Here is a 26,921-nt window from a genome sequence, read left to right as displayed (position 1 = left end):
ACTGCACAGGGACACATACGTCCCAGCAAGGAATGAAATGCTGCCCCAGATAACTTTAGGATAGAAAGCCGATGTTTCAGAGTAACAGAGACACTCCCCGTCACACAAAACTTCCTGCTCTGTCACCACAAGCGATAGACTGCTAACCCGGCAAAGGTGAGGTATAATATAAATCAAATTATCCCCTGAGTTTATCTGGGATTGAAAAAATTAAACAGTAATACATATAATTTCTAAAAATAAATGTTATAAATACTACTTTGTAATTAGGAATAAAGCTATTGTTAAAAATTAGTAGCTGAGAGGGCAGACAGCAGAAGCAAGAAGAACTACAATCCTGCAGGCTGTGGAACGAAAACCACATTCGCAGACAGACAAGATGAAAAGGCAGAGGGCTATGTACCAGATGAAGGAACAAGATAAAACCCCAGAAAAACAACTAAATGAAGTGGAGATAGGCAATCTTTCAGAAAAAGAATTCAGAATAATGACAGTGAAGATGATCCAGGACCTCAGAAAAAGAATGGAGGCAAAGATCGAGAAGATGCAAGAAATGTTTAACAAAGACCTAGAAGAATTAAAGAACAAACACCTAGAAGAACAGAGGTGTTCATCTCTGTTCAAACAGAGATGAACAATACAAAAACTGAAATGAAAACTACAGTAGAAGGAATCAATAGCAGAATAACTGAGGCAGAAGAACGGATAAGTGACCTGGAAGACAGAATGGTGGAATTCACTGCCATGGAACAGAATAAAGAGAAAAGAAGGAAAAGAAATGAAGACAGCATAAGAGACCTCTGGGACAACATTAAACGTAACAACATTCGCATTATAAGGGTCCTAGAAGGAGAAGAGAGAGGGAAAGGACCCAAGAAAATATTTGAAGAGATTATAGTCGAAAACTTCTCTAACGTGGGAAAGGAAATAGCCACCCAAGTCCAGGAAGTGCAGAGAGTCCCAGGCAGGATAAACCCAAGGAGAAACACGCGGAGACACACAGTAATCAAACTGACAAAAATTAAGGACAAAGAAAAATTATTGAAAGCAACAAGGGAAAAACGACAAATAACATACAAGGGAACTCCCATAAAGTTAACAGCTGATTTCTCAGCAGAAACTCTACAAACCAGAAGGGGGCAGCACGATATGATGAAAGGGAAGAAACTACAACCAAGATTACTCTACCCAGCAAGGATCTCATCCAGATTCAATGGAGAAATCAAAAGTTTTACAGATGGGCTTCTCTGGTGGTGCAGTGGTTGGGAATCCGCCTGCCGATGCAGGGCATGCGGGTTCGTGCCCCGGTCCGGGAGGATCCCGCGTGCCGCGGAGCAGCTGGGCCCGTGGGCCGTGGGCACTAGGTGGGCGCTGGGCCTGCGCGTCCGGAGCCTGTGCTCCGCAGCGGGAGAGACCACAGCAGTGAGAGGCCCGCGTACCACACACACACAAAAAGTTTTACAGACAAGCAAAAGCTAAGAGAATTCAGCACCACCAAACCAGCTCTACAACAAATGCTAAAGGAACTTCTCTAAGTGGGAAACACAAGAGAAGAAAAGGACCTACAAAAAACAGCTCATAACAATTAAGAAAATGGTAACAGGAACATACATACTGATAACTACCTTAAACGTGAATGTATTAAATGCTCCAAACAAAAGACACAGTCTTGCTGGATGGATACAAAAACAAGACCCATATATATGCTGTCCACAAGAGACCCACTTCACACCTAGGGACACATTCAGACTGAAAGTGACGGGATAGAAAAAGATATTCCATGCAAATGGAAATCAAAAGAAAGCTGGAGTAGCAATACTCATATCAGATAAAAGAGACTTTAAAATAAAGAATGTTACAAGAGACAAGGAAGGACACTACATAATGATCAAGGGATCAATCCAAGAGGAGACATAACAATTATAAATATATATGCGCCCAACATAGGAGCACCTCAATACATAAGGCAACTGCTAACAGCTATAAAAGAGGAAATCGACAGTAACACTGTAATAGTGGGGGACTTTAACACCTCACTTACACCAATGGACAGATCATCCAGACAGAAAAGGAAACACAAGCTTTAAATGACACAACAGACCAGACAGATTTAATTGATATTTATAGGACATTCCATCCAGAGACAGCAGATTACACTTTCTTCTCAAGTGCGCACGGAACATACTCCAGGATAAATCACATCTTGGCTCACAAATCAAGCCTCAGTAAATTTAAGAAAATTGACATCATATCAAGCATCTTTTCTGACTACAACACTATGAGATTAGAGATCAGTCACAGGGAAAAAAATGTAAAAAACACAAACACATGGAGGCTAAACAATACGTTACTAAATAACCGAGAGATCACTGAAGAAATCAAAGAGGAAATCAAAAAATACCTAGAGACAAATGACAACGAAAACACGACGATCCAAAACCTATGGGATGCAGCAAAAGCAGTTCTAAGAGGGAAGTTTATAGCAATACAAGCCTAACTCAAGAAACAAGAAATATCTCAGATAAACAATCTAACCTTACACCTAAAAGAACTAGAGAAAGAAGAACAAACAAAACCCAAAGTTAGGAAACGGAAAGAAATCATTAAGATGAGAGCAGAAATAAATGAAATAGACACAAAGAAAACAATAGCAAAGATCAATAAAACTAAAAGCTGGTTCTTTGAGAACATAAACAAAATTAATAAACCATTAGCCAGATTCATCAAGAAAAAGAGGGAGAGGACTCAAATCAGTAAAGTTAGAAATGAAAAAGGAGAAGTTACAACAGACACCACAGAAATACAAAGCATCCTAAGAGACTACTACAAGCAACTCTATGCCAATAAAATGGACATCCTGGAAGAAATAGACAAATTCTTAGAAAGGTATAACCTTCCAAGACTGAACCAGGAAGAAATAGAAAATATGAACAGACCAATCACAAGTAATGAAATTGAAACTGATTAAAAATCTTCCAACAAACAAAAGTCCAGGACCAGATGGCTTCACAGGTGAATTCTACCAAACATTTAGAGAAGAGCTAACACCCATCCTTCTCAAACTCTTCCAAAAAACTGCAGAGGAAGGAACACTCCCAAACTCATTCTATGAGGCCACCATCACCCTGATACCAAAACCAGACAAAGATACTACAAAAACAGAAAATTACAGACCAATATCACTGATGAATATAGATGCAAAAATCCTCAACAAAATACTAGCAAACAGAATCCAACAACACATTAACAGGATGATACACCATGATCAAGTGGGATTTATCCCAGGGATGCAAGGATTCTTCAATACATGCAAATCAATCAATGTGATACACCATATTAACAAACTGAAGAATAAAAACCATATGATCATCTCAATAGATACAGAAAAAGCTTTCGACAAACTTCAACACCCATTTATGATGAAAACTCTCCAGAAAGTGGGCATAGAGGGAACCTACCTCAACATAATAAAGGCCATATAGGACAAACGCACAGCAAACATCATTCTCAATGGTGAAAAGCTGAAAGCATTTCCTCTAAGATCAGGAACAAGACAAGGATGTCCACTCTCACCACTATTATTCAACATAGCTTTGGAAGTCCTAACCTTGGCAATCAGAGAAGAAAAAGAAATAAAAGGAATACAAATTGGAAAAGAATAAGTAAAACTGTCACTGTTTGCAGATACACTGAGAATCCTAAAGATGCCACCAGAAAACTACTAAAGCTAATCAATGAATTTGGTAAAGCTGCAGGATACAAATTAATGCACAGAAATCTCTTGCATTCCTATACACTAATGATGAAAAATCTGAAAGAGGAATTAAGGAAACACTCCCCTTTACCACTGCAACAAAAAGAATAAAATACCTAGGGATAAATCTACCTAAGGAGACAAAAGACCTGTATGCAGAAAACTGTAAGATACTGATAAAAGAAATTAAAGATGATACAAACAGATGGAGAGATATACCATGTTCCTGGATTGGAAGAATCAATTAAAAAAAAAAATTAGTAGCTGAAACTTGTTTAAGATGCTGGTGGGCTCTACCATCTCTGGCTAAAGGACCCTGACTCCACTTTCTCTGTGGGAAGTGGGGAGATGCCCTGACTCCTCTGGTGCAACAGAGTTTCCCACATCACCGCCAATGTCCAACCTGCCATTCAGATAGTTGGTTAGCCCTTCCTGGAGCTCTGTAGCCACTGCTCTGTCTCTGCAACACTGGCTGCTGCACCAGCAGGCCCTTCCCTCCCTTCTGATTCCCAGCAGCCCCGCCACCGTTCCTCGGCGCCCTCTCTAAGCAAACCTTACAAACAAGGGGACGCCTGTGCTCTGCAGCGTATAGCCCCGCACCCCGTGCCCCTCGCTCACTACAGTCTTAGTCCTGGCCCCTCACCCACCCACCGCAGCTCACTTGACCTCTAGCAGGGTTTTACACAGTTGACTCATGAAACACTCTATACTTTTTTTGACCAAGAAATACTGCTTCTGATGAGTGTGTCATCACATCTTGTCAGGTGGCATTGTTTTGGAGAAACAATGACCACACATCATGAGAGAACCTGTATCTGGCGACCGGGGTGACCAGGGAAGGGAAGGCGGGGGACTGTGTGAGGGAACCAGAAGAGCGTCAGGAATGCTGAAGATGGCAGCAGCCGTCCACGCCCACACGTGCCACGCATCCTGCAAGCGGTCTCAGGGTGTGGGGCGCACAGGAAGAACAGATGGGAGCTGTGACGGTGGCTGAGCAGCTACTTGAAGGAAAAGAGTTTCTAAAGTACTGAACTGCGACTGTGAAAACACATACTGCACTGCATTAAAAACAATCTTTTGAGGTCAAGTGCTTTAACCCCAGAAATAAAGTTAACCTGAAACACAATCAGGTCCCAGGTATTTCAGTAAACAACCCTGTACTCTAGTCACCATGCTGTACTTCTCACTTCTCTCCCTTACTCTACCTGTCCCCTCCACAGACAAAAGGACTGGTAAAGGTGGTATATTTAATAGGCTGTCACGGTTCTCATATTTAATTACATTATTGTTAACTCTGACATGCACAATTTCGACAGCATGAAAATATAAAACTTCTCATTAATTTTGTTATACTAGAAACTTAAAATGCATTCAAAGTAGAAAATACAACACATTAAATATATATTCAAAATAATAAAAACATGCTCATAACATTCTAATTAATTTAACAGAAATGTCAATTCCTAAAGTACACCTTACTACATAAAAGGCTCCTATTATAAAATTTTTCATCTTCATATTTCCACCAACCCTGAAATTGTTTCATACAATAATGAAACATACCTGGTTTCTTCCTCTGCGTTTTCCATAGTTCCTTCTTACTAGGGCTTTATAATTCTCATTTTTCTTGGTTAAGTAGTAATATAAAACACAATCAGGAACACTCTACCCAAAAAAAAATCATTTTTGAGGGTCCAATGAAATAAAATTTTTTAAAAGTATCAAGTAACACTTTCAAGGAAAATCTCTAGTGTTCTCAAAGTATAAAATGAGGAAAACCACAAATGGCTAGCTTTTTAAGGCATATCTAGGCTGTAAAAATACATATATATAGTGTGTACTATCTTGATGGATAATTATAGCTGTCTTAATACAAATTATGTAAAAGATACCAGGAACTATCAGAAACATTCAAGCACTTTCTTCTTTACGAGTAACTAAATTCTCTTTCTTCCTCTATATACGTAAATATTCAAAATGTCTCACTTTGCTCACAAACCCACCATCCAATCCACTGTGAAAAAATTTCAGGAAAAATCAGGACTCTGAAATTTTAATTAGAAGTTTAATGAGGTTCAAAAAACATTGTAACCTATGTTTTTTTACGGAAATATAATATCAGGTCATTTTTGATTAACCATGAAAATTAGTCTGTGTTCTGTGCTTAGAATTGGTCATCATATAATTGTAAATATCACTATACTATTCCCATGAGAATCTTTTCTGTATCAAGCCCTTTGCAAAAATTCTATTTAACTACTTATATTTCTATTTAACTACTTCTGTGTACTAGGCACAAAAGCTTCAAAGCAGCAACCATCACAAACCTACAGACATTCTCAGTGCAAACCATTTCTTACCTTCCTTTCCAAGTAAGATGCAATTAGTCCAAAGTTTTTTGGATGCTGGATAAACCTGAGTAAAAGAAAAACACACACACACACATTTTAACAACTTAAAAAGAGGGGGAAGCCCTTGGGAATAGAAATATAATGTAGACTAATTTCTAGCGACTCCTAAATGCTAATGTCCTCTTAAAGGGCACAGATTCCTGGGCACCGTCCGCCAGGAACTGACTGGATTGGAATACAGTAGAGCACAGAAATCTGTAACTTTAAAATGCACCCCCCGGTGAACAGGACACCGCTCAGGTTTGGGTACCACTCTTAAAATGACTCCACAACCCTGTTCTTACCTGGGACCTACATTCCCACCCATAAACTTACAGGAAGGTCATATCAAATCTGTCTTTTCTGACTTCCACAGTACCCACTCAAATGCCAAAATGGGGTCAAGTTTTGGGGGAAACAGTTCAATTTACAAGTAAATGCCAATACTTTTCACTAACTTATGTAAGCTTCTTTTTTTTTTTTTTTTTCTTTTTTTTGCGGTACGTGGGCCTCTCACTGTTGTGGCCTCTCCCGCTCTGGAGTACAGGCTCCGGATGCACAGGCCCAGTGGCCATGGCCCACGGGGCCAGCCGCTCCACGGCATGTGGGATCCTCCCGGACTGGGGCACGAACCCGTGTCCCCTGCATCAGCAGGCGGACTCCCAACCACTGCGCCACCAGGGAAGCCCTGGAAGCTTCTATTAGAGAGTAATTTAAAATTTAAATTACTTGTCCTTAAAGATCTCCTTCTCATGGTCAGTCCAAACATTCATGAACTGCCTATCTTTATAAATCTTCATAGGGTCCTCCATAAGCCCATTCATGTTAATGAACTTGACCCTTCTCTGTTCTGCATCAAACATCATAGGTGGGATCACAGAGAGCTGTCGCATTTGTTTCTCATTATTCTGAAAAAAAAAGAAAAAAGAATGCAATTTACAGAGAATAAAACTTAAAAAGGGCCGCAGACCAACTGTCTTAATCGACAGTGAAACACCACATATGTACTTTAATGACAACAGCAGTTGTACCATAACATCTAACATACAGTAATTATACATATTATCTAATAAATACTCATTGCATGAATAACAGAGGCAGAGACTACAGTTATTATTTTTTTATAATCCACTACTACAATTTGAGAAGAGTTCTTTCCTTAAAGGAAGCTGATACTTCAAATAATGAATCTTAGACCTAAAGGACACACAGTAATGTCAGGTCACTGAAGTAATGATCTTATGAAGCACTTACTAACATTAATATTGCCTCATTTAAAAAAGTCTTAACATCATTTTAAAGAATAATAAAATAGAAAAATAAGCAGATAGGAACCGAAATCTTAAGGTCATTGATTTTAAATTAACTAAACTTACTTAAGTATTAAACACTTCTTGCTAATCTTACATAATCTTTCCACTGCAAATTTAAGACTATTATCCCTAGAATTTCAACTAAAACTAGGTTACAGTCATACAATTTATTTTTCCCACAGTTTAATTCTGTAAGTTTATAAACACAAACTTCCATGAGAAAACTTTTACCAAAAAGTATAAGTACTGACCTCAATACAAGGCTAGGTTTTTTTCCTGAAACTCTTCTCCTAGAAGCGGACATTGCCTTAGAGTAAAGTCCTTACAAAGGTTCTAATTTTATGGGTACTCTCAATCAGTCTGAACACCAAAGTGTGTTGGTTGAAATCACCTCACCTGATACTAGTTTTGGCTGTTTACAGAAGCCCCCCTTATAGAATCAGTCAAAAAGTGAGCAAAGAAATTTCACAGAGTTAGTCATCACTGCAGAGATTATGGCCACAAATTCTGAAATGTATAGCAATATAATAATTGTCTTCATTACTTAAGAGGACCACGATGTTCAAATAAGCATGACTTTCAGAATTTAGAGATGAGGTTTTTTAAAAGCCATATTATAAAACCAAAACTAGCAAAACTCAATATATGGTTTTTGGACCGACCTTCAGAGATAGTTTGAAAACAGCTACAAAGATTCACTGTTAGGAACAGAAATTTATTCTTATTCAGAACTGATTTATTAATATCAGATCAGATCTCAGCTGGCTAGAGATCACACTCCGGACATCCCCCCAAACCTCAGGTCCACAACCCAACATACAAACACCTGCAAAGTACACGCTCCTTTGTTCTTTTAGGAAACGGCACCAGCAGCTCAGTCCTCTAACCTGCTCTTCTTTCTCATCCCACACTTGTCCTGTCCACTCTGCCTTCTACAAATCTCTCCACCAGGCCCTTCCTACACATTTCTACCACTGTCGCCCTGACTCAGGTCCTTATTTTTATCATAACAGCCTCCTCACCTCTTTCCAGGCCTCCCTGCTGCCAAAGCCGTCTTCGTAAAAATGGCATAGGGCGGCCTTGTTTAAAACCTTCGACGGTTGGCCACAAACTTTGGAACAATTCAAACGCCATAAGTGTTCCCTCAGTTATATACAAATAAACCCTTAGTTTATGGGGTATGAAGCTAAAATGCCTGAATAATTAATCAATTAATTTGAATTAAATCAATTAACTGTCTTACCTCCTGTTCAGAGAGCCCATCAATAATTTCAGAAATCTCATGTTCACTCCTAGCAATGGTGGCTGAAAGACCAGCTCCCCTCTGCCCAACTCTAAATATGAGGGAGAAATTTTAGATATATTTAAAGGCCTTTTATAAAGAAGACATATCAGTTAGATTACTTTTACGTCGATTTCTTTTCTGAATGGGACTTTTTAATCAACTAGAAGTCAGAGAAGAAACCTAAAATGCTACTGAGAAACTACTTTTAAGTAATATGTTTAAGCCATTTATCTATAAAATTAGTAACAATTTAAATGGTAAGATTTCTTTTTAAAGGTTACATGTCTAAGTTCCCATGGCAGAACTGTTTATGGGAAACTTCTGGAAAACTACAGTTATTGGTATCATTTTCATCTCAAATAGCATTCTTTTGTCTGCCTTCCAGAGAACAGGATAGCAGACTTAGAAAAATACACAAAACATTTTTAAAGGGATGGGAAAAAAACACAATCATCATCCCTGACAGAAACTTAATTGTGATTAACGGGGCTTTCATGAGACAGTGGAGAAGAAAACTAAAGCTTCTACCTTTGCAAAAGTACTTGTTCTCTAAAAGTAAAAAGAAATCAGAAACTACATACCAATAACAAAGAATTTCTCAATTAGCAATCAATTTAAGAGTTTTGATCATGTTGGGAGGTGACGAAGAACTGTGAGACATGCAAGTCTATTCTTACTAACTGTCATTTCCAAAGGAATGAGCGTTTTCAAGAACTGAAGAATTAATTTCAAAATATTCACTTAAATTTAGATTCAACAGCATGATTAAATATAAAAAATTAATATTAGATTCACTAAGGCATAAACATTGTTAGCTGATAATGAAGTTTTATATTCAAAATAAAAGTTCTTAGACTCACAGACACAGAGAACAGACTTGTGGTTGCCAAGGGGCAGGGGAGGGATGGATTGGGAGTTTGGGATTAGCAGATGCAGACTATTATATAGAATGGATAAACAAGGCCCTACTGTATAGCACAGGGACCTGTATTCAATATCCTGTGATAAACCATAGTGGAAAAGAATATTAAAAAGAATATATATATATGTATAACTGAATCACTTTGCTATATAGCAGAAATTAACACAACACTGTAAATCAACTATACTTCCATTGGGGAAAAAAAGAGGAAAAACATAATAAAATTTCTTTATGAACTTTCTTAATGATTAGATTCAGGTAACAATAAATATTGTGAAGGATCAAAAGTATGATTCAAAGGAAAACAGCATAGCCATTAAACATCAAACCACTTACCGCTGAAACCGTTCTTGCTGTTCTCTTTGTTTTCGAATTTCTGGAAACTGCTTTTCATAATACTCCCTTGTTTTGCTTTCTTTAGCTTTCCTCCGAGGATTATTTTCTATTCTGTCCACTTTTTTCTCCCATGCCTCCATGAGCTGATCATAACGTTGGCAGATTTTTTGCTCCTATTAAATACCCGTAGCAAATTAATAATTAAACTAAACTCTGTGATTCTGACAAACCTAATACTTTAAAGTAAAGGTTACTTCTTAAGGCTAAGTCAGAAGTACATGTGGCCTATGACTCAACTGTGAATGAAAAGCTGTCCTTGATCTGAAAGAAGAGAAAGAAAGGGAGCTGTTTTCTAGGAAAGATCAACACATAGAGCCTATCGTGGCTGGATTTTTTAGTTAATATTAAGACTACACAAATTAACAAACTAAATGATGAGCCACTCTGATAACATTTACATCTTCACTGTCAAAAAAAATGGAAAATGAGAAATAGAAACATGTAAATAGTTCATAATCCCAAAGGCAAGCGGATTAACATTTTGTTGTTATCCTTCCAATAGGTCAGAGAAAACACCCAATTAAACCATCCCTCTACTGCTGGACGTTTTGGTTACTTGCAGTTTTTTCTTACTACAAATAATGCCATATAATGAACATTTTTGACAGTCTGGAAAAGGCAGAAATTGGTTGTTTTTTATGATAAAAAGAAATGCAGTAAACTACATGAAATCGAGAGCGAATGCTTTTAGAGGAAAGAATAATGTATGATCTCATTTTTTAAACAGAGAAGAAGAAAAAAAGAACCGTGCACTACAAGCCCCAGACCGTGGGTGTGAGACAACGAAAGGGCCTGCCACACGGTCAGCTCCAGGAAGCGGCCGCAAGGGGAAAGCACTGCCTTCCCCATGCCCCGTCTCCTCATAGCCTGTCTACTCCTGGGCCTCCACCTGCGCTCAGCTCTATGCCGCCCCCTCGGTCTCATCTGGATTCAAGCAACGGCCTCCTTCCTAAATGACTCCCATGCACCCTGAATGGCATAACCAGATGCAACTTCTTAAAACACAGAGCTCAACATTTCACTTCCTCAGCTCAAACACTTAAAAGCTGCCCTCAGGATCTGTGCACAACCCGGCCCTGGCTTCCCTGCACAGCCTCACTCCTCGCCACCCTCCCAGCTCAGTCCAAGCCCAGCCCCCTCCAACCTGCCACACTCCCTCCACTTCCCAGACCTTCCCGTGAGCTGCTCCCACTGCTTGTGAAAGTCTGCAGGGGACTGGTTTTCCTGTGCAACACCCCTCATGATTCATATCTGCGCCAGCTGTCCCCTTACACGCTCTCATGGTCATCTGTACATCCTGTGCCATCGTAAGACCACAACACTGTAATCGCCTGCAGCCTCATCTACCCCCTTACTCCTTAGGCTCCCTAAGGGCTAAAACCACGTGGCTGCCCGCTCCCTTTGTAGAATAATACATGGGACAAAGGAAATAGCCAATAAGTATTTATTAAGCAAATCAATGAACATATAAACTTCATAACTAAATACCCTGTGAAGTATGAAAACAAAGTCCATGCTTCTGTGTTTGTGTCTCCAGATAGCAAATTTAGCAATTACACCATGATTACAACAAAATGATCAGATAGAAAAAAATACTTTAGCTAATTTCTTAATTATATGTGTATGCTCTTGGCAAAAAAAAAAAAAAAAAAAAAAAGATTCAAGACCGGTAATTTAAGAAAGTATCTGAAGGACTAGACTGGCAAATTAGAACGCTAGAAGTTATAATACCAAATAAAAGCTGTTGATCCTTAAAATTCATTAAACTGTCAGGTCCTTAAATACAAGGTACAAAGTTCATTTCTGATGTGAATCAAAGAACATCATTTATTCACTAAAAAACAATTTAAATGAATTAATAGTCTGTCTAAAATTAGTAGGAACACACTATAAAAATAAGAATACTGGCATTATATTTTCTGTAACTTAATTTCCATGAAGATTATAACCACAAAATTTTTAGACTGCAAGTCATATAATAAATATGAAAAACGATGTGAATTTGAAAAAGCTGAACTTTAGCTGACCCAGTTTCTAATAAGAAAGAACAGTGATGTCTTATCAGCATGACCATAACTTACCCACATTTGTTTGAGGGTTAAGAGACTAAATGTAGATCATCCTATTTCTCTTTCATATTTTTTTTTAACTACTCACCATTTTCTTTATTTTGGCTAGATGAAAATGTTATACACAGATGACCAAAGAAATTAATTTGATAATGATATTAAATGTGATTTATGACATCAAAGTGTTGCTAGAATTAGATTTATATTTACGTCACATCTATAGTTACTGTCTAAATCAGCACCTGTTCTCATGTGTGATCAAGAACCGTTCTCACTACAATGGGAAAGCGAATGCCTGAAGAAGCGCGGACGGGAAAGTTGCACAAATTTCAGTTAACAAGGATAGGACCTCACCCTTTGTTTTCTTGCATGATTTCTTCTTTTAAAAAATAAAATGAGTTTTTTCCTCATCACCTGGTTTCTAGAAGAGAAAAATATGGTTGTATGACATTAAGAAAAAGTACCATTTAATAATGCATTCACTTTTTTGTTTTCAGAGACACTGAAAAACAAGCGAAGATCACTTAAGTATATATGATGTAATCAAAGTTAACCCTAATTTTTTTCACCCTGCAAAATAAGACTCCTGCAATAATTAGAACTGACTAAAATTCCTCCCATTCTATAGTAAGACTTTAATACAAATAGTTCATTTTTAGTTATTACATTCAATTGTAAGGCAAATATTATTTTCAAGTTCTGATTACACAGTTACTGATTCTCCTTAAGAACCCTCGTGAGATAAACACCTTCGCACACTCTTGGAGGGAGGGGGGCGTAAGAGAAGGCGAAGCTTGTAAAGTTATCTCCTCCCTCAGGTATGTGCTGTCCTCCCTCCTGTGAGAGTGCACCAACACAGAGGCAGCTTCTGCTTTACACAGAAACAACACAATACACTCTAAGACGCCACGGAGGCCAACGTGACAGGACAGGAAGACTTCCCTTATAACTTAGTGTAATAGTTTCACTTTTCAAATTGGAAGCACTGCAACCTTCAAAAACAATGACATGCAGGCTCAGATATAAATATTTATACCCCACCTACTTCCAGAAAGGATTTCAAGCTGATTATTCAAATATAAATACAAAGCCAAGGCAAGTAGGAGTAATTTTTTGGATTATCTGCCACTCAGGACTAACATTGACACTGGCTCCACTCAAATAAGCATGGACAGTCAGGAGCTGGCTATATGGAAAAGTAGCCAAGAGATGAAGAGAATTATTAAAAGGAACGTTTGCTATTTCATACAAAGCAAATGACGGTGATGACAGAATAGCTACTGAACGATCCATACAGATGCATGCAGCTGAGTGAACGGTATTTCACAAGGTGATGTACAGCAGGAGCGTTACCATATATTCAGTTTGCACTCATTGTAATTATGTGCTACTCAAAAGCAAATGACAATCAATAAATATAACTTAAAATGTTTCCTAAGAATTTAAATGAAGAACCCCATCTCAGGACAGTGTGATAAGCACTGTAGTAGGCAATGTAGCTAATATGAAATAAATCAGGGCTGCTCTGCAGCTAATATCAGGGAAAAGACAGAACACAAACATAACGGAAGCTTTGCGGAAAAAAAATCCTTAAAAGTAGCCAACTAGATTTTATCTGCTATTCTCCTTTGTAAAAATGTTAAAACAGAGAAACAGTTCCAAAACAAGGTATATTTTATATGAGTTTTGCCTAACCTACTTCTAAGGGTTGTCAAGCCCATAGCAGCATCTCACAGAAAAATTCTAAGTATATGACTTTTATTATAAACCACTTACTTAACAAAAGTTAAAATTATTCAAATTTCAATTTTTATCATGCATACTACCATGCAAATTATATTTGCCACCAGTTCTGCAAAGTAGTCAACTATTGCACATACTCTCAGTAAGAAAATTTTTTAAAAGAAAAAAAAAGATATATATATATAAATAGCAATGTGCTCATTAGTAACGGTACTAGTAAATAAGTATAATGTTCTGGTTATACTTAATAAAACATATAAAGTAGAAATATCACATTTTTGTTACAAACTAAGAATAATTCATCTAAAATTCTCTTAAAATATGATAATAAAAAAAAAGATACCTATCTAGCTTCCTCTCTTACTTCAATCAGATCAGTAAATTAGGTTTTCTTTTCACTTATTTTCTCATTCCAAAATGTGCATCCATAAAGGCCTGGTGTCTGGGATGAGCAAGGCTAAGCAAACTACAACCTGGAGCAGTCTCCTCACCCACATGAGGTGGCTGAGCGCTTCCAAGGCACCAGGACATGAAATGGCAGAAGGGTCTACAAATACCGTCATTAGCAAGAGTCATGGAAGGGATTTCCCTAGAATAGGATTTTGAATAATGATAAAATGATCCGTGGCACTTCTACTTTGCAATGGCAGATGTGGCTTGGTGGGGGACGGTGTCATCACTAGTCTTAAATGAAAAAGCTTCATTATCTTACTTCATCATGCGCCTTGCAGGTACTCCACTGAAAAAAAGACAAAACAGGAGGCAAAAAATTCAAGCCTCAAGGTAAGCCATTTCAATGTTAAGTATCCACCTTTTTTACTAGCAGATTATAAAACCAGCTAGTTTTATGCAATAATTTATTTCATTTTTTGGCCTCGGAAACTCAAAGCTGTTACCCCAACCCCCAAGAAGCCAGAGGAAGATAACATATAGTAAAACGACAGCAAATTACACAAATCTAAAACACACCTACACTATATTATAACACACCTACACTATATTATAATACTATGTCAGCAGATAACATAAAAATGATCTCTTTATAGAATATACGGTCTTTAACTGAAGAACTCCAAAGATGATCAATACTTACGTCTTGATGTTCTCATGATACACTTTGGTATCTGATGGCTGGTTATAGAGTGGCTATAAAGTAAATCAAACATTTATATACAAAATGTTGTACATCATCTATGAAGAGACAAAGACACAATTTCTATCTCAATGGTAGCCGAGGTACAGTACTACTGGGTCTACACAACAGACGCCCTACCAAAACCTCCAGGCTCAGGTTCCCTGAATAACTCTGTCCACCCCATCTCCTAACAATGCCACTGCTCTAGAAAAGTTCATAAATCCACTGTACCCCATAATAAATTCATTCATAGATTTTTTTAATCTCAAAGGCAAAGGAGGATTTAACACCAATATTACCCTAACAGTATGATTCAAAGAGCTTTCTATTTCTGTTCTTAATTCTTTCTCCTTCTAACCGAGTGATTAAATGGCTGCTCAGGCAAAAACACAATCAGGAAAATGCTTCTGCAAAGGTAACCAAGCTCGTGCACATTATTTCAAGCTTATCACCCTTACTGCCCAGCTACATCACTCTCATCCCAAAGTAAATGACTGTATTCCATTATATCCCAAGAAAAACTGCTACAAAAAGAGCACTAGACATGAAAAAAGAAATTTCTTACTTACCAGTTCAACTTTTGGGCCAAGACCTTCAAATATTTTATGAGCTTCTTCTGCTTTTTTCTAGATAAAAACATTATTATATCATATAATTAAAAATAATATTACCTAAATGCAAAATCACTTCCAATTTAATAATATTTACCTAAATACTAATCTACAGTCAAACTTATCCTTATTTCCAAATATTCTTCTTTCATATGATAGCCTGAAATACTCTCTAATTTTATTTTCATAACTCCCTCACAAAATTCAGTCAGATCTGAACATTTGTATTGAAAGCAAAACCTAAAGAATTGGTAAGTTCTTAAAAACAAAAAGATATTAAGATTCCAGGGAGAGGGAACAGAGATTCACTATTAGAAATGAATCCTTCAAACATTTTTAATACTTAAACTCAATGTCTTTATGGTACTTTATGTTTTTAACTTTTCATTAAAGTTGCCAATCTTTACTACGGTAAGCCAAATCGATCTCTTTGAAGAAAAGCTTATAACGAGCATATTTTCCAATTATAAGAAAACCTTAGTAATAACGATAGAGAAAACAACCAGTTTGAATTACTCGAAGTATTCAGTAATAAATAAATGTTGAATTATATACTTTTACATGCCTTTTTCAGAAGTAAAATCATCTAGACCAAAGTGCTATCTATCTAACAGAAATCTACCTTTAATAGACAAATGAAATATAACAAAACTCAATACTAAAGCTGTTTAAGCTGGAATTCGACATCCAGCAAATGTGTCGGGGGTTCTCAGATCTCTCTCTTGCCCCAGCACATGCTCACTAGTAACAACAAGGGCTCACTGCCCGCTGCAGAGACTCCCATGTCCACGCACTGTGGCTGGGAAACTCTCCAGGGCTTCTGATGCAACACACAAATGGGAATGGAACTAATCAGTATCCCCAAGTGTAGAGAAAGATGTTCCCTTAAAATAAACACTATCCTTTTCATTTATCACTTACAATAGTTCAAATATTTATTTAGCATATATTATGTGAAAAGAACTATGTTTAATTAGCAAAGGAAGCTCAAAGTACTGTAACGCACTTTCCAAACTCCGAGAAATTTAAAATGTTATTAAGATGAGAAATAAACATATCAAAAATATCATATACAAAACTATAAAAAAACACCAATGAACTTGCACAGCTAATGCTATTTCTGTATATAGTTTTAAGTCGATTTGTCGACCTTGGTATTATTAACATTTGGGCCAGACATTTCTTTGCCATGGGCACTGTAGGCTATTCAGCAGTACTCCTGGCCTCTACCCACTAGATGCCAGCAGCATTCCACCCCTCCCCCAAGTTACAACAATCAAAACAATCTGCAGTTGAGAACAATGTTCTAATCTCAAAAAGCCAAAATGTAATTATCACAAAATTTATTAGCTTTAAGGTATATGTTAAATAACACACAAACAGCATAATCACAGATGATAAATTTGGAATTTCTAGCACCTACAGCTGATTCTAGACGACCTTCATTCTCCAACGTTTAAACCTGCTTTCTTGAGGCACTCCACGTTACATAGAGTCTATGCCAAGAACAGGCAGGCTAAGTGAGGCTGTAACAGAGAATACTGAGAGACAAGGGGGAAATCTTATCACGACAAATATTTACCGGTATCCTATTACGTAAAGGCACTTACCTCTTCAGGGCTAATTTTAAAGGCTAATATTTAAGGTGTTTGCATATCCCAAGATTTAAGTTTTGCAAAATTTTATTACATATTTGACTTCATGTTGGCTTAACCGCTAAGAACAGACTAACCTATCGTTTGGCAGAAAAAAATTAATTTAAAACCTTCACATTTACATAATATAATTTTATTCTAAGTCTATAGATAGAAGTAATTAATGCCTCAAACATATGTTGACTATGTTCTATGTGCCAGGCACCTGCAAGACACTAAGGAAACAATGAATAAGATATCCTTCCTGGTGTAGGAAGATAAGGAGTCTTGAAAGGCTTCATAGAGAAAATGATACTTGAGCTGGGTCCTGAAGTCGAACGCACTCAACAGACAAGAAAGGCAAGCCACAGGGATGCCTGACGGCAGGGGAAACATCACGGGGTAAATTACTAACGTCAAGGGAACATTCACACCTGTTCTGGTAGGGTATGGCTAAGAAGGGAGTATTGGGCCACGGGCCAGCCAGGCAGGCAGGCACATAAGCACTGATGAAAAGGTTGGGCTACTCTGTAGAAAGGGGGAAGTCATCAAAAGGTTTTATTTGGGGCTTCCCTGGTGGCGCAGTGGTTGAGGGTCCGCCTGCCGATGCAGGGGACACGGGTTCGTGCCCCGGTCTGGGAAGATCCCACATGCCGCAGAGCGGCTGGGCCCGTGAGCCATGGCCGCTGAGCCTGCGCGTCCGGAGCCTATGCCCCGCAACGGGAGAGGCCACAGCAGTGAGAGGCCCGTGTACCGCAAAAAAAAAAAAAGATTTATTTGAAGAACCACGTCAGGGGGCTCAAATATGAAGGATGGATTAGAAAGAAAAAAATGACTGAAGGAAGGAAACTCAGCATGAATGAGAGGTGAGGGCTCCAATCAAGCAACTGGCGAAGGAGGAAGAGAGAAGCAATTGACCAGACCAATATCCAGGAGGCAGGACTGAGGCTCTTCATTGATTAACCAAGTCTGCAGAGTGGCAAAGAGAGAGAAATCGATAGTTTCCAGGACGATGGCCATGGTGACCAGAGGTTGTTGGCACTAAGTACATTCTCCACTGTCAATCACTTTCTTTCTTCTGGTGCCTCGTTAACTTGCAAATCATTCAATCAAAATATAAACATGTTCCTGAAAGACTCACTGCACACCCCCTCTTTTCTATATGTATTACAATGCTGAAATTAGAGCACTTACAAATATTTTTGGAACCTACAACTGGGAAGGGTAACAGCAAATTGAACTGTTAAAAACAGTCCAGGAGAAGAGTCTGTTTGGAGACTAAATGAATCCTAGCCTCAAGTTTAAACGTGATACAAGGCAATTTTTCTCCCAGGAAGCCAATTTTAAAACTAACAGTCAGTTTGAGGTAGTTTTCTGCCTCGCACTAACTTTCTAAATAAAAGATGCCTCATACGAGACAAGGGCCCCTATCTCTTGGGCCACATTTGGCTTAACTGCCAACCAGTATCTGCCACTGTCAAACAAGCAACAAAACGGAGATGTACTCTTGTTGCCCCCCATCACTCTGTGCCCTCGGTGTCCAAACAGGTAAGGTCATTCATGACAAAAAGCTACAGAGGCAGTGAAGGTCTAACAAAGGCAGCATGGTGAGGAGGAAGACACAGGCAAGGGTCAGTGGTGAGAAAGCGGCCTGCTCCCATCACGCCCCTCGGGGGCTTCTGCTACCATCCGGGGTCTACTGCACAAGCACCACCAACGCAGATGACTAGCAGCAGGGGATACAAAAAGAACCTATTTTTTGAAAGATGATTTCTATGGTTACTGAGTTAAAAACAATCCTCATTGCAAGTCTAATATTAAGACAGATTTCAAGTTTGGTTCTTCTATTCTTCACAGAATGTGTAACAAACTGAATTGTAAATGCTAAAATGGCAAGAAGAGGTCTAAAAGGAGCTTTCGTTTCTGCTGATGGGCATCAAGGAACATTTACTACACTAGCTAATGAAAAAAATACATATATATAAATTAACACAAACTGAATTCTCTATCAGATCTTGTTCAATAGTTTTCAGTCCTCACATCCTACTCAGGCAACCGCAGAATTCACTAACACTGGAACTGTTTATTAGGCCTGTAAGAGAAGGCTAATTAAGAAATTCTATCAATTAATAAATATCACTGAATTCAATGTATCTGAAAAGTAACTCATACTAAGAAAGAAGTCAATATATTATTTTATAAGAGCCTTTTCCATTATTATCAGCTCTAATCCCTATTTACTTTACCCCTAAAGTCACAAACTGGCCATGAAGCCTATCAGCCCTCAGAAGTACTTTCTTGTTCTCCAGTGTGTTTTTTTAAAAGCAGGAGATTTCATATAAAATCCATGTACCTTGCTTCTCTTAAACAAGGAAGCACCTGTTGACCTTGGGCCACATCCCTGCAAGGACCCCAGCGTCACTGCCCTCCAGGCATGCCCTGAGGAGTCCTCATCACTCCTTCCACCGACTCCCTTCACCCTCACTGGACTCATTTTCACGTAGGTTGTTCTGCCCAATAAATTGGACTGATTTTGAACCCAGTCAAGGAACTAGTAATAATTGTCCATATTTCTGCCTCTCAGTGACTTAAAACTCCTTAAGTATTGTGTACCTGATGACTTTCAGTTATCTACACACACACATACGACTGAGTCCAAGATCATTCCTATAAAAGTGTATTTAATGACTATCTCACAGCTGCTTTTCTTAAGGTCAATTTCCTTTAGGATCTGGGCTAACCTTGCTACAGGATGCCTGTGTAAGACTCCACTCACTACAAGGCAAATAAACTGAAATGACAATCCCCAACTTCTACCTTATGATCACCTTAAGCTGACAAGCCAATTCTCTACCATAGTGCTTAAAGCATATAATTCTTTCTTGAACTGGGGGCTTCTGGAAGCCCAGTGTTAAGCAGCTCTGTTGAAAGGTTTTCTTCACATTAAGGTGAAATCAGTTTCCCTTTAACTGCTAGTTCCTGGGCTGGATTCCCGCCAAAAACGAACTTCAGCGTCACAAAATTATTCATAGAATTGAGGCCTGGCTTTCCTAAATCCGTGGACACTTTTAATTATGAGTATGAAAGAAGAAATTATTTTAACAAACCTAAAAAGGAAAGTTGACCTAAAGGTCAATGGCCTCATACTTTGTAACTAAAATTCAAAGCACACCCCAGCTATCAGTTCTGAAGCAGATAATGCAAGCCATTTCCACGTCCAATGACCATCTCTACTAGAATAGTGTATTTGGCATTAAATGTTGCTTATAAAGTGAAAAACTACAGAATGGCTGTATTATGTGCTACACACTTGCTTACCACTATTTATATAACAGGAGAGAGACTCAGCTGATAAAATTATACTGTCACAAAATAGTATTATACCATATAAAATGCAAATGAAATGTTAAATAATTTAAGACACAACTATCAACTTTTCTTCAGTATATAAAGAAAAAACACCAAGCTTCAGTCAAAGTTTAAGAACATTAAAAATTATAACAGAAAGCAGGTTTAATACAATTAATATTACCACAGAATACACAGATGACTGGAAAAGGCATAGTCCAGTGGTTTTAAAGGCCTGTGCCGTCGGGAATGGCATGAACTTACCCGATTTTCATCGTAAATAATTTGGACAATACTGCGGTGTTTCTGCTCCACGGGAGGAGGTGACACAGGCTTCTCAGGCTCTGGAGGTTTAGCAGCTTCTTCTTCAAGCTGTTGCTAAGAGACCCAGAAAGGAAGAGTCAGGCATCTGCTGCACATCAGCCCCACTAGTAATTAATCACCAGAGATAACACATGCTTCTGAGCAATGCTTTGCTGATTCTATAGGGTAATCACTTAATCTACTAGGGCCTAATGGACCCAAAGGCTCTAACAAACCCAATCAGATTTATTTTGACTAATAACTAAACAACATAAGTCATCATTTGAAAAATCCTTTTATATTTTAATTCTGATAAATTTAAAGCAAAATAGTAAGAGAATCTAAACATATGAAGGTAGCCCATCTACCTCTATCACAATGACCTTTTGTGGCACTGTAATAATGCTTTTCTGTGTTATAGATACATAGTATGTGTTAATGTCTGACGGGGAGAGTATGGTAGAATGTTTAAGGGTTAATCCTTAAGTCAGCACAGCACCATCCTCTACCCTACTCCCCTGCCAAACTATACTCTATAGCGAAGAGGCCCTGGGAAAACCAAAAGAATATGGACTGCTGGTGTGTGCAATCACAAAGCAGGAGCCTATCTGAATTACTCTGCCCAGGATTCAGCCTTAGGGTCACCCTTTGCAAGTGACTTGATCCTAGGACCCCTTCCAGTCCTCACCTCAATCTTGAGCAAGTATACAAACCCCTCACATGTAAAGTAGGGATATTAATCCTACCTACCACATAGCTTTCTGAGAGGATTAAATGACTCAATATACGGCAAGCGCAACTATAAACAGTCACTATTACCTACAATTATTACTGAAGTAAGGACTGACTCAGCTAAGTTCACTGCTTTTTGTCTTCCATCACCTAACTAGTGCCTGATACCTAGTAAATGCTCAACAAATAGCTACATGGATATAAGTTCACTGAATGAAATGATAAAAAAGACATTAGGTAAAGATGGTTAAGTCTACCAAAGGCCTAGCAGAAAAAAAATCACCTATACTACCAAGTAAGTCAAGGTTCCTAGTCATTTAAGTCAGACCGCACCCAAATGAAAGGATAAAAATCCTCCAGTGAGGACCACTTCCATTTTGGAACAGAAAGTACTCTTGCAACCTATCTGTGTGAGCAAAAGATATTTGGCGTTCTGAGATCATTTTTATGGGAATGAGTTCTTCAACCATGCCCTTTTATTCCCTTGCTCAGAGGGCCTTCTTTTAAAATCCCCGTTAAGTAGGTGCAGAGAAAGAAATAAACAAGTTTCAGGAAATCACATTTTGTTCTTAGTAGCTAAGTAGCCCTGGGACAAAACCACAGTAACAGAAAGTCTAAAAACAAAACAAAACAAACAAACTTTCCTCACCTATTTGTTTACATTAACTTTATGATAATTTTGGCAAACTTTAAAAATAAATTTAGTTAGAATTTTTATTGAAATTGTATAAAATGTGAATTAACATGAGTTCACATTATTAATACTGTGTTTCTATTCTGCTGTATTTATTTACTCAAGTTGTCTTTTATATTCTTCAATAAAATTTATAGCTCCTGTATATCTCATAAGTCATACACTATGTCTCATTTTTAATTATTTTAATGGGTTACATGTTATTAAGCATTCACTATGTGACACATATATTAATACATTCATTATCTCAACTCATACAACAATCTCATGATTCAGTTGGTGTTATTAGTATTATTACTATTTTATACATGAAGAAACTAAAGAAAAGTAAAAATGTGACCAACCCAGAAGAATAAGACCCACTGAGACTTAAAAGAATTGTCAATAAACCTAATATGATTTAATAAATAAAAGAGGGCTCAACATATTAAAAAAAAAAGGCAAGGGGGGGATATTTTTTAAATGACCAAGCAGATTTTTTAAATGAGCCAAATAAAAATTCCAGCACTAAAAACATAATTATTGAGGGACTTCCTTGGTGGTCCAGTACGTAAGACTCCAACGTTCCCAAGGCAGCGGGCATGGGTTCGATTCCTGCTCGGGGAACTAGATCCACATGCAAGCTGCAACTAAAAGATTCCACGTGCCATAACTAAGACCCAGTGCAGCCAAATAAATAAATAAGTGCTTAAAATAAAAACATAATTATTGAAATTGAAAATACACTTGACAGCAGATATGACAGAAATGAAGATACTGCACACAATTAAGCCTGAAAGGAAAAAATGGGAAAGAAAAGCAATTAAGAGACATGGAAGACAGAGTGATAAAATATTACATCTAACAGGACTTTCAAAAGATGATAAAGAAACTGTAGGAAAGGGTTTTGTAAAAAAGATAATGGCTAAGGAATTTTCCGGAACTCATGAAAAACTCTAACACATTCAGGAAGTCAAGTGAGTCTCAACCTGGAAATATTTAAAAAACAAAACAACAACAAAAAAACACCTACTTCTAAAGAAATCATAGTAAAAACAACAGCACTCAAAGAAAAAGTTACTGAAAGCAGCCAGAGAGTAAATTCACTCTCCACAAAAGAACACAAATTAGACTAAGGGCTAATCTCTTCGCAATGAAAGGAAAAAGACAGCATGCAGGGAAAACTGAGAAAATAACCACATTCCAAACAAAGATACCTTTCAATAACAGCCATAAGTAAAAGACAACAGTTAAGTTATGAAAACCAAACAAACACTGAACTCTCCAGCTAACAGATCCTCACTAAAGGAAATTCTAAAGGACGTTCTTCAAGAGGAAGCACATTCTCACAAATGGAAGATCTGTGTTGCAGGAAGGAACGATGGGCAAATAAGATGACATGTATGTGGGTGAACCGAAATGAAGACTGACCATATAAAATAATAATGTCTTTGGCAGTTTTGAAAAAAATAAGAAAGAACTAAAATATATGACAACAATAGCATAAAAGTCGGGAGGAAAGAAAGAAATCAAGAAATTCTATGCCCTCCTATACTCAAGAAGATGGTTAAGATACTACTTAGTTTTAGGCTTCGAGTTAAACAGACTGTTAAAATTTCTGGGGAACCACTATAAACAAAGAAATAATGTATAAAATCCAAACTGGTGGAGCAGGAGAAGATGGAATAAGACAATCAATCCAAAATAAGGATTGGAAAAAACTAACAAGAACATCAATATCAGCATAAAAAAGACAGGACAGGGACTTCCCTGGCGGTCCAGTGGTTAAGACTCTGTGCTTCCACTGCCAGGGGCATGGGTTCATTACCTGGTCAGGGAACTAAGAGCCCACATGCCACATGGTGAGGCCAAAAAAAAAAAGACAGATAGAAAGCATAAAATAGTTTTAAAATAATTGAGATATTACCAATCATCATCGTCAACTTTTTTCCTTTTTTTATAAATTTATTTATTTTATTTATTTATTTTTGGCTGCACGTGGGCTTTCTCTAGTTGCAGTGAGCGAGGGCTACTCTTCGTTGCGGTGAGCGGGCTTCTCATTGCGGTGGCTTCTCTTGTTGCGGAGCATGGGCTCTAGGCGCCTGCACTTCAGTAGTTGTAGAGTGTGGGCTTAGTGGTTATGGCTCATGGGCTCTAGAGCACAGGCTCAGTAGATGTGGCGCATGGGCTTAGTTGCTCCGTGGCATGTGGGATCTTCCCAGACCAGGGCTCGAACCTATGTCCCCTGTATTGGCAGGCAGATTCTTTTTTTTTTTTTTTTTTGATGTTGGGGGTAGGAGTTTATTAATTAATTAATTTATTTTTGCTGTGTTGGGTCTTCGTTTCTGTGCGAGGACTTTCTCTAGTTGTGGCAAGCAGGGGCCACTCTTCATCGCGGTGCGTGGGCCTCACTATCGTGGCCTCTCATTGTGGAGCACAGGCTCCAGACGCGCAGGCTCAGTGGTTGTGGCTCACGGGCCCAGTTGCTCCGCGGCATGTGGGATCCTCCCAGACCAGGGCTTGAACCCGTGTCCCCTGCATTAGCAGGCAGATTCTCAACCACTGCACCACCAGGGAAGCCCAGCAGGCAGATTCTTAACCACTGCACCACCAGGGAACATCATCATCAATTTAAAAGAACTAAATTACCCTGTGGAAAGACAGTTTGTCAGACTCAATAAAAAACAAAACCCAGATACATACTTATATAAGAGATATACCTAAAATACAAGCACAGAAAGTAAAGGGAAAGAAAAAGATACACTAACCTATATCAACCAAAAGAATGCTGATCTAACTACATCAATATCAGGCGAAGCAGACTTTATGGTAAACAAAGCATTGGCAAGGATGTGGAGAAAAGAGATCTCTTGTGCACTGTTGCTGGGAATGTAAACTGGTGCAGCCACTACGGAAACAGTTTCTCAAAAAATTAAAATAGAACTCCCATATGATCCAGCAATTCCACTTCTGGGTATTTATCCAAAGAAAAAAACATGAACAAGGAGATATATGCACCCCCATGTTCACTGCAGCAGTTTTTTTTTGGGGGGGGTCATCATTAAAAGGGGTCAAAATGGGAAATGAAAGGGAGGATAACAGAGTTTGGGGTTGCTGGGGCTTTGGAGGTGCAGACTAGTTCCACAGTTTGATTTCCTCCTGGCCATTAAGGTAGGAATTTGAGGATTTTACCAGAGCTGAAGCAGCGCCACTTGAGAATGGAAAGCGGTAACTGGGAGGTTGCTGTCCACATTGTCAGAACCCAGTTTAGTTCACGAGCCTTCACATATAGGGTCAATTATAGTTTTCAGACTTTTTTGAAAGTTCAATACTTCTTGAAGACCTTCCAAAAAGCAGGCTTCCCAGGGGAATGTGAATTCACTAGCAGATTTGGCAGCTCACTCCAAACAAGCCTAGTTTTAGGCAAATACAGTTCGCCTAAAAGACAGTTTAGCCCCAGCTCTTCCTTGCAAACACATCACCATTCCTGAGTCTCTTCTACAGAGAAATCTTGCATCTGCCACTGTATAAATTTCTTCAAGAGCTGGGCTGAAAGGCAGAAATCTTCGAATCCTAGCATGCATCTGAATTTAGGCTTGGACATATTTTCTGGGGCTTATTTTGTGTTTAGTTTCTCTTTCATGACAGAAGAGATGAAGAGAAGCATCAATAAAATCAGGGGCCCGTGTTTCCACACTAATATGAACCTGCTGGTCTTGGAGAGTCTCCCAGAGAGGTGGTGGGGGCGGGGGGGGGGGGTTTGCAGGGGTGGGGGGTGGACCCGGCCACTGCTCACCCTTGGGACACAAGACACTGGCAGCAGCCACTCTTGGGAGCTCCCCCACTGCGTAGATGCTGGTACTATAGCGGGCCCCACTGCAGCACTATTCACAATAGCCAAGACATGGGAACAACCTCAGTGTCCACCAATAGGTGAATGGATAAAGAAGATGTGGTATATATACACAATGGACTATTATTTACCCTTAAAAAAAGAATGGACTCTCATCTTTTGCAACAAAATGGATGGACCCTGAGGGCATTATTTTAAGTGAAGTCAGATGGAGAAAGACAAATACAGGTGGATCTCACTTATGTGTAGAATCCTGAAAGAAAGACAGGAAGGGAAGGAAAGAGGTAAAGGAAGGAAGGAAAAAAAGGAAGGAAGGAAGGAAGGAAAGAGGAGAAAGGAGGAAGGAGGGGAGGGGAAGAAACAGGAGCTGGTAGATGCAAAGAACAGACTGGTGGTAGCAGGGGCAGGGGGGAGATGGACCAAATGGGTGAATAGAGTCAAAAGGTACAAACTTCCAATTATAAAATAAATAAGTCATGGAGATGTAAAGTACAGCTTGGCAACTATGGTTAACAACACTGTACTGTATATTTGAAAGTTGCTAAGAGAGTAGATCTTAAAAGTTCTCATCACAAGAAAATAATTCTGTAACTATGTGGAGTGATGGATGGTTAACTAGCCTTATTGTGGAGATCTTTTTGCAATACATTCAAATATAAAATCATTATGTTATACACCTGAAATTAATATAACGTTGCATGTCAATTTTTTTACCTCAATTTTTTAAAAATTGAGAATTACTAGGAAAAAGAGACAAATC

At 38.4% G+C, this 26,921-nt stretch overlaps 1 protein-coding gene across 3 annotated transcripts in view; it reads right to left on the bottom strand.

Moving 5' to 3' along the window:
- The window catches only part of NCOR1 (nuclear receptor corepressor 1), a 144,944-nt gene that overhangs the window by 72,386 nt on the left and 45,637 nt on the right, over positions 1-26,921 (bottom strand). For 2 of the 3 annotated variants that reach the window (XM_059997383.1, XM_059997382.1), the window contains exons 6-14: positions 20,865-20,978; positions 15,577-15,633; positions 14,966-15,018; positions 12,484-12,550; positions 10,001-10,173; positions 8,701-8,791; positions 6,874-7,052; positions 6,115-6,169; positions 5,318-5,419 (exon numbers count right to left, since the gene is read on the bottom strand). In XM_059997383.1, the coding sequence (XP_059853366.1) occupies positions 5,318-5,419; positions 6,115-6,169; positions 6,874-7,052; positions 8,701-8,791; positions 10,001-10,173; positions 12,484-12,550; positions 14,966-15,018; positions 15,577-15,633; positions 20,865-20,978 (891 nt within the window). Of the gene's footprint in view, positions 1-5,317; positions 5,420-6,114; positions 6,170-6,873; positions 7,053-8,700; positions 8,792-10,000; positions 10,174-12,483; positions 12,551-14,584; positions 14,612-14,965; positions 15,019-15,576; positions 15,634-20,864; positions 20,979-26,921 lie in introns of all 3 variants that reach the window. The other variant, XM_059997381.1, reaches the window with a different exon arrangement.

This window comes from Delphinus delphis, chromosome 19, assembly GCF_949987515.2.
Source record: "Delphinus delphis chromosome 19, mDelDel1.2, whole genome shotgun sequence".
NCBI classification, from domain to species: domain Eukaryota; kingdom Metazoa; phylum Chordata; class Mammalia; order Artiodactyla; family Delphinidae; genus Delphinus; species Delphinus delphis.
This window is presented reverse-complemented; position numbering and strand designations above follow the sequence as displayed.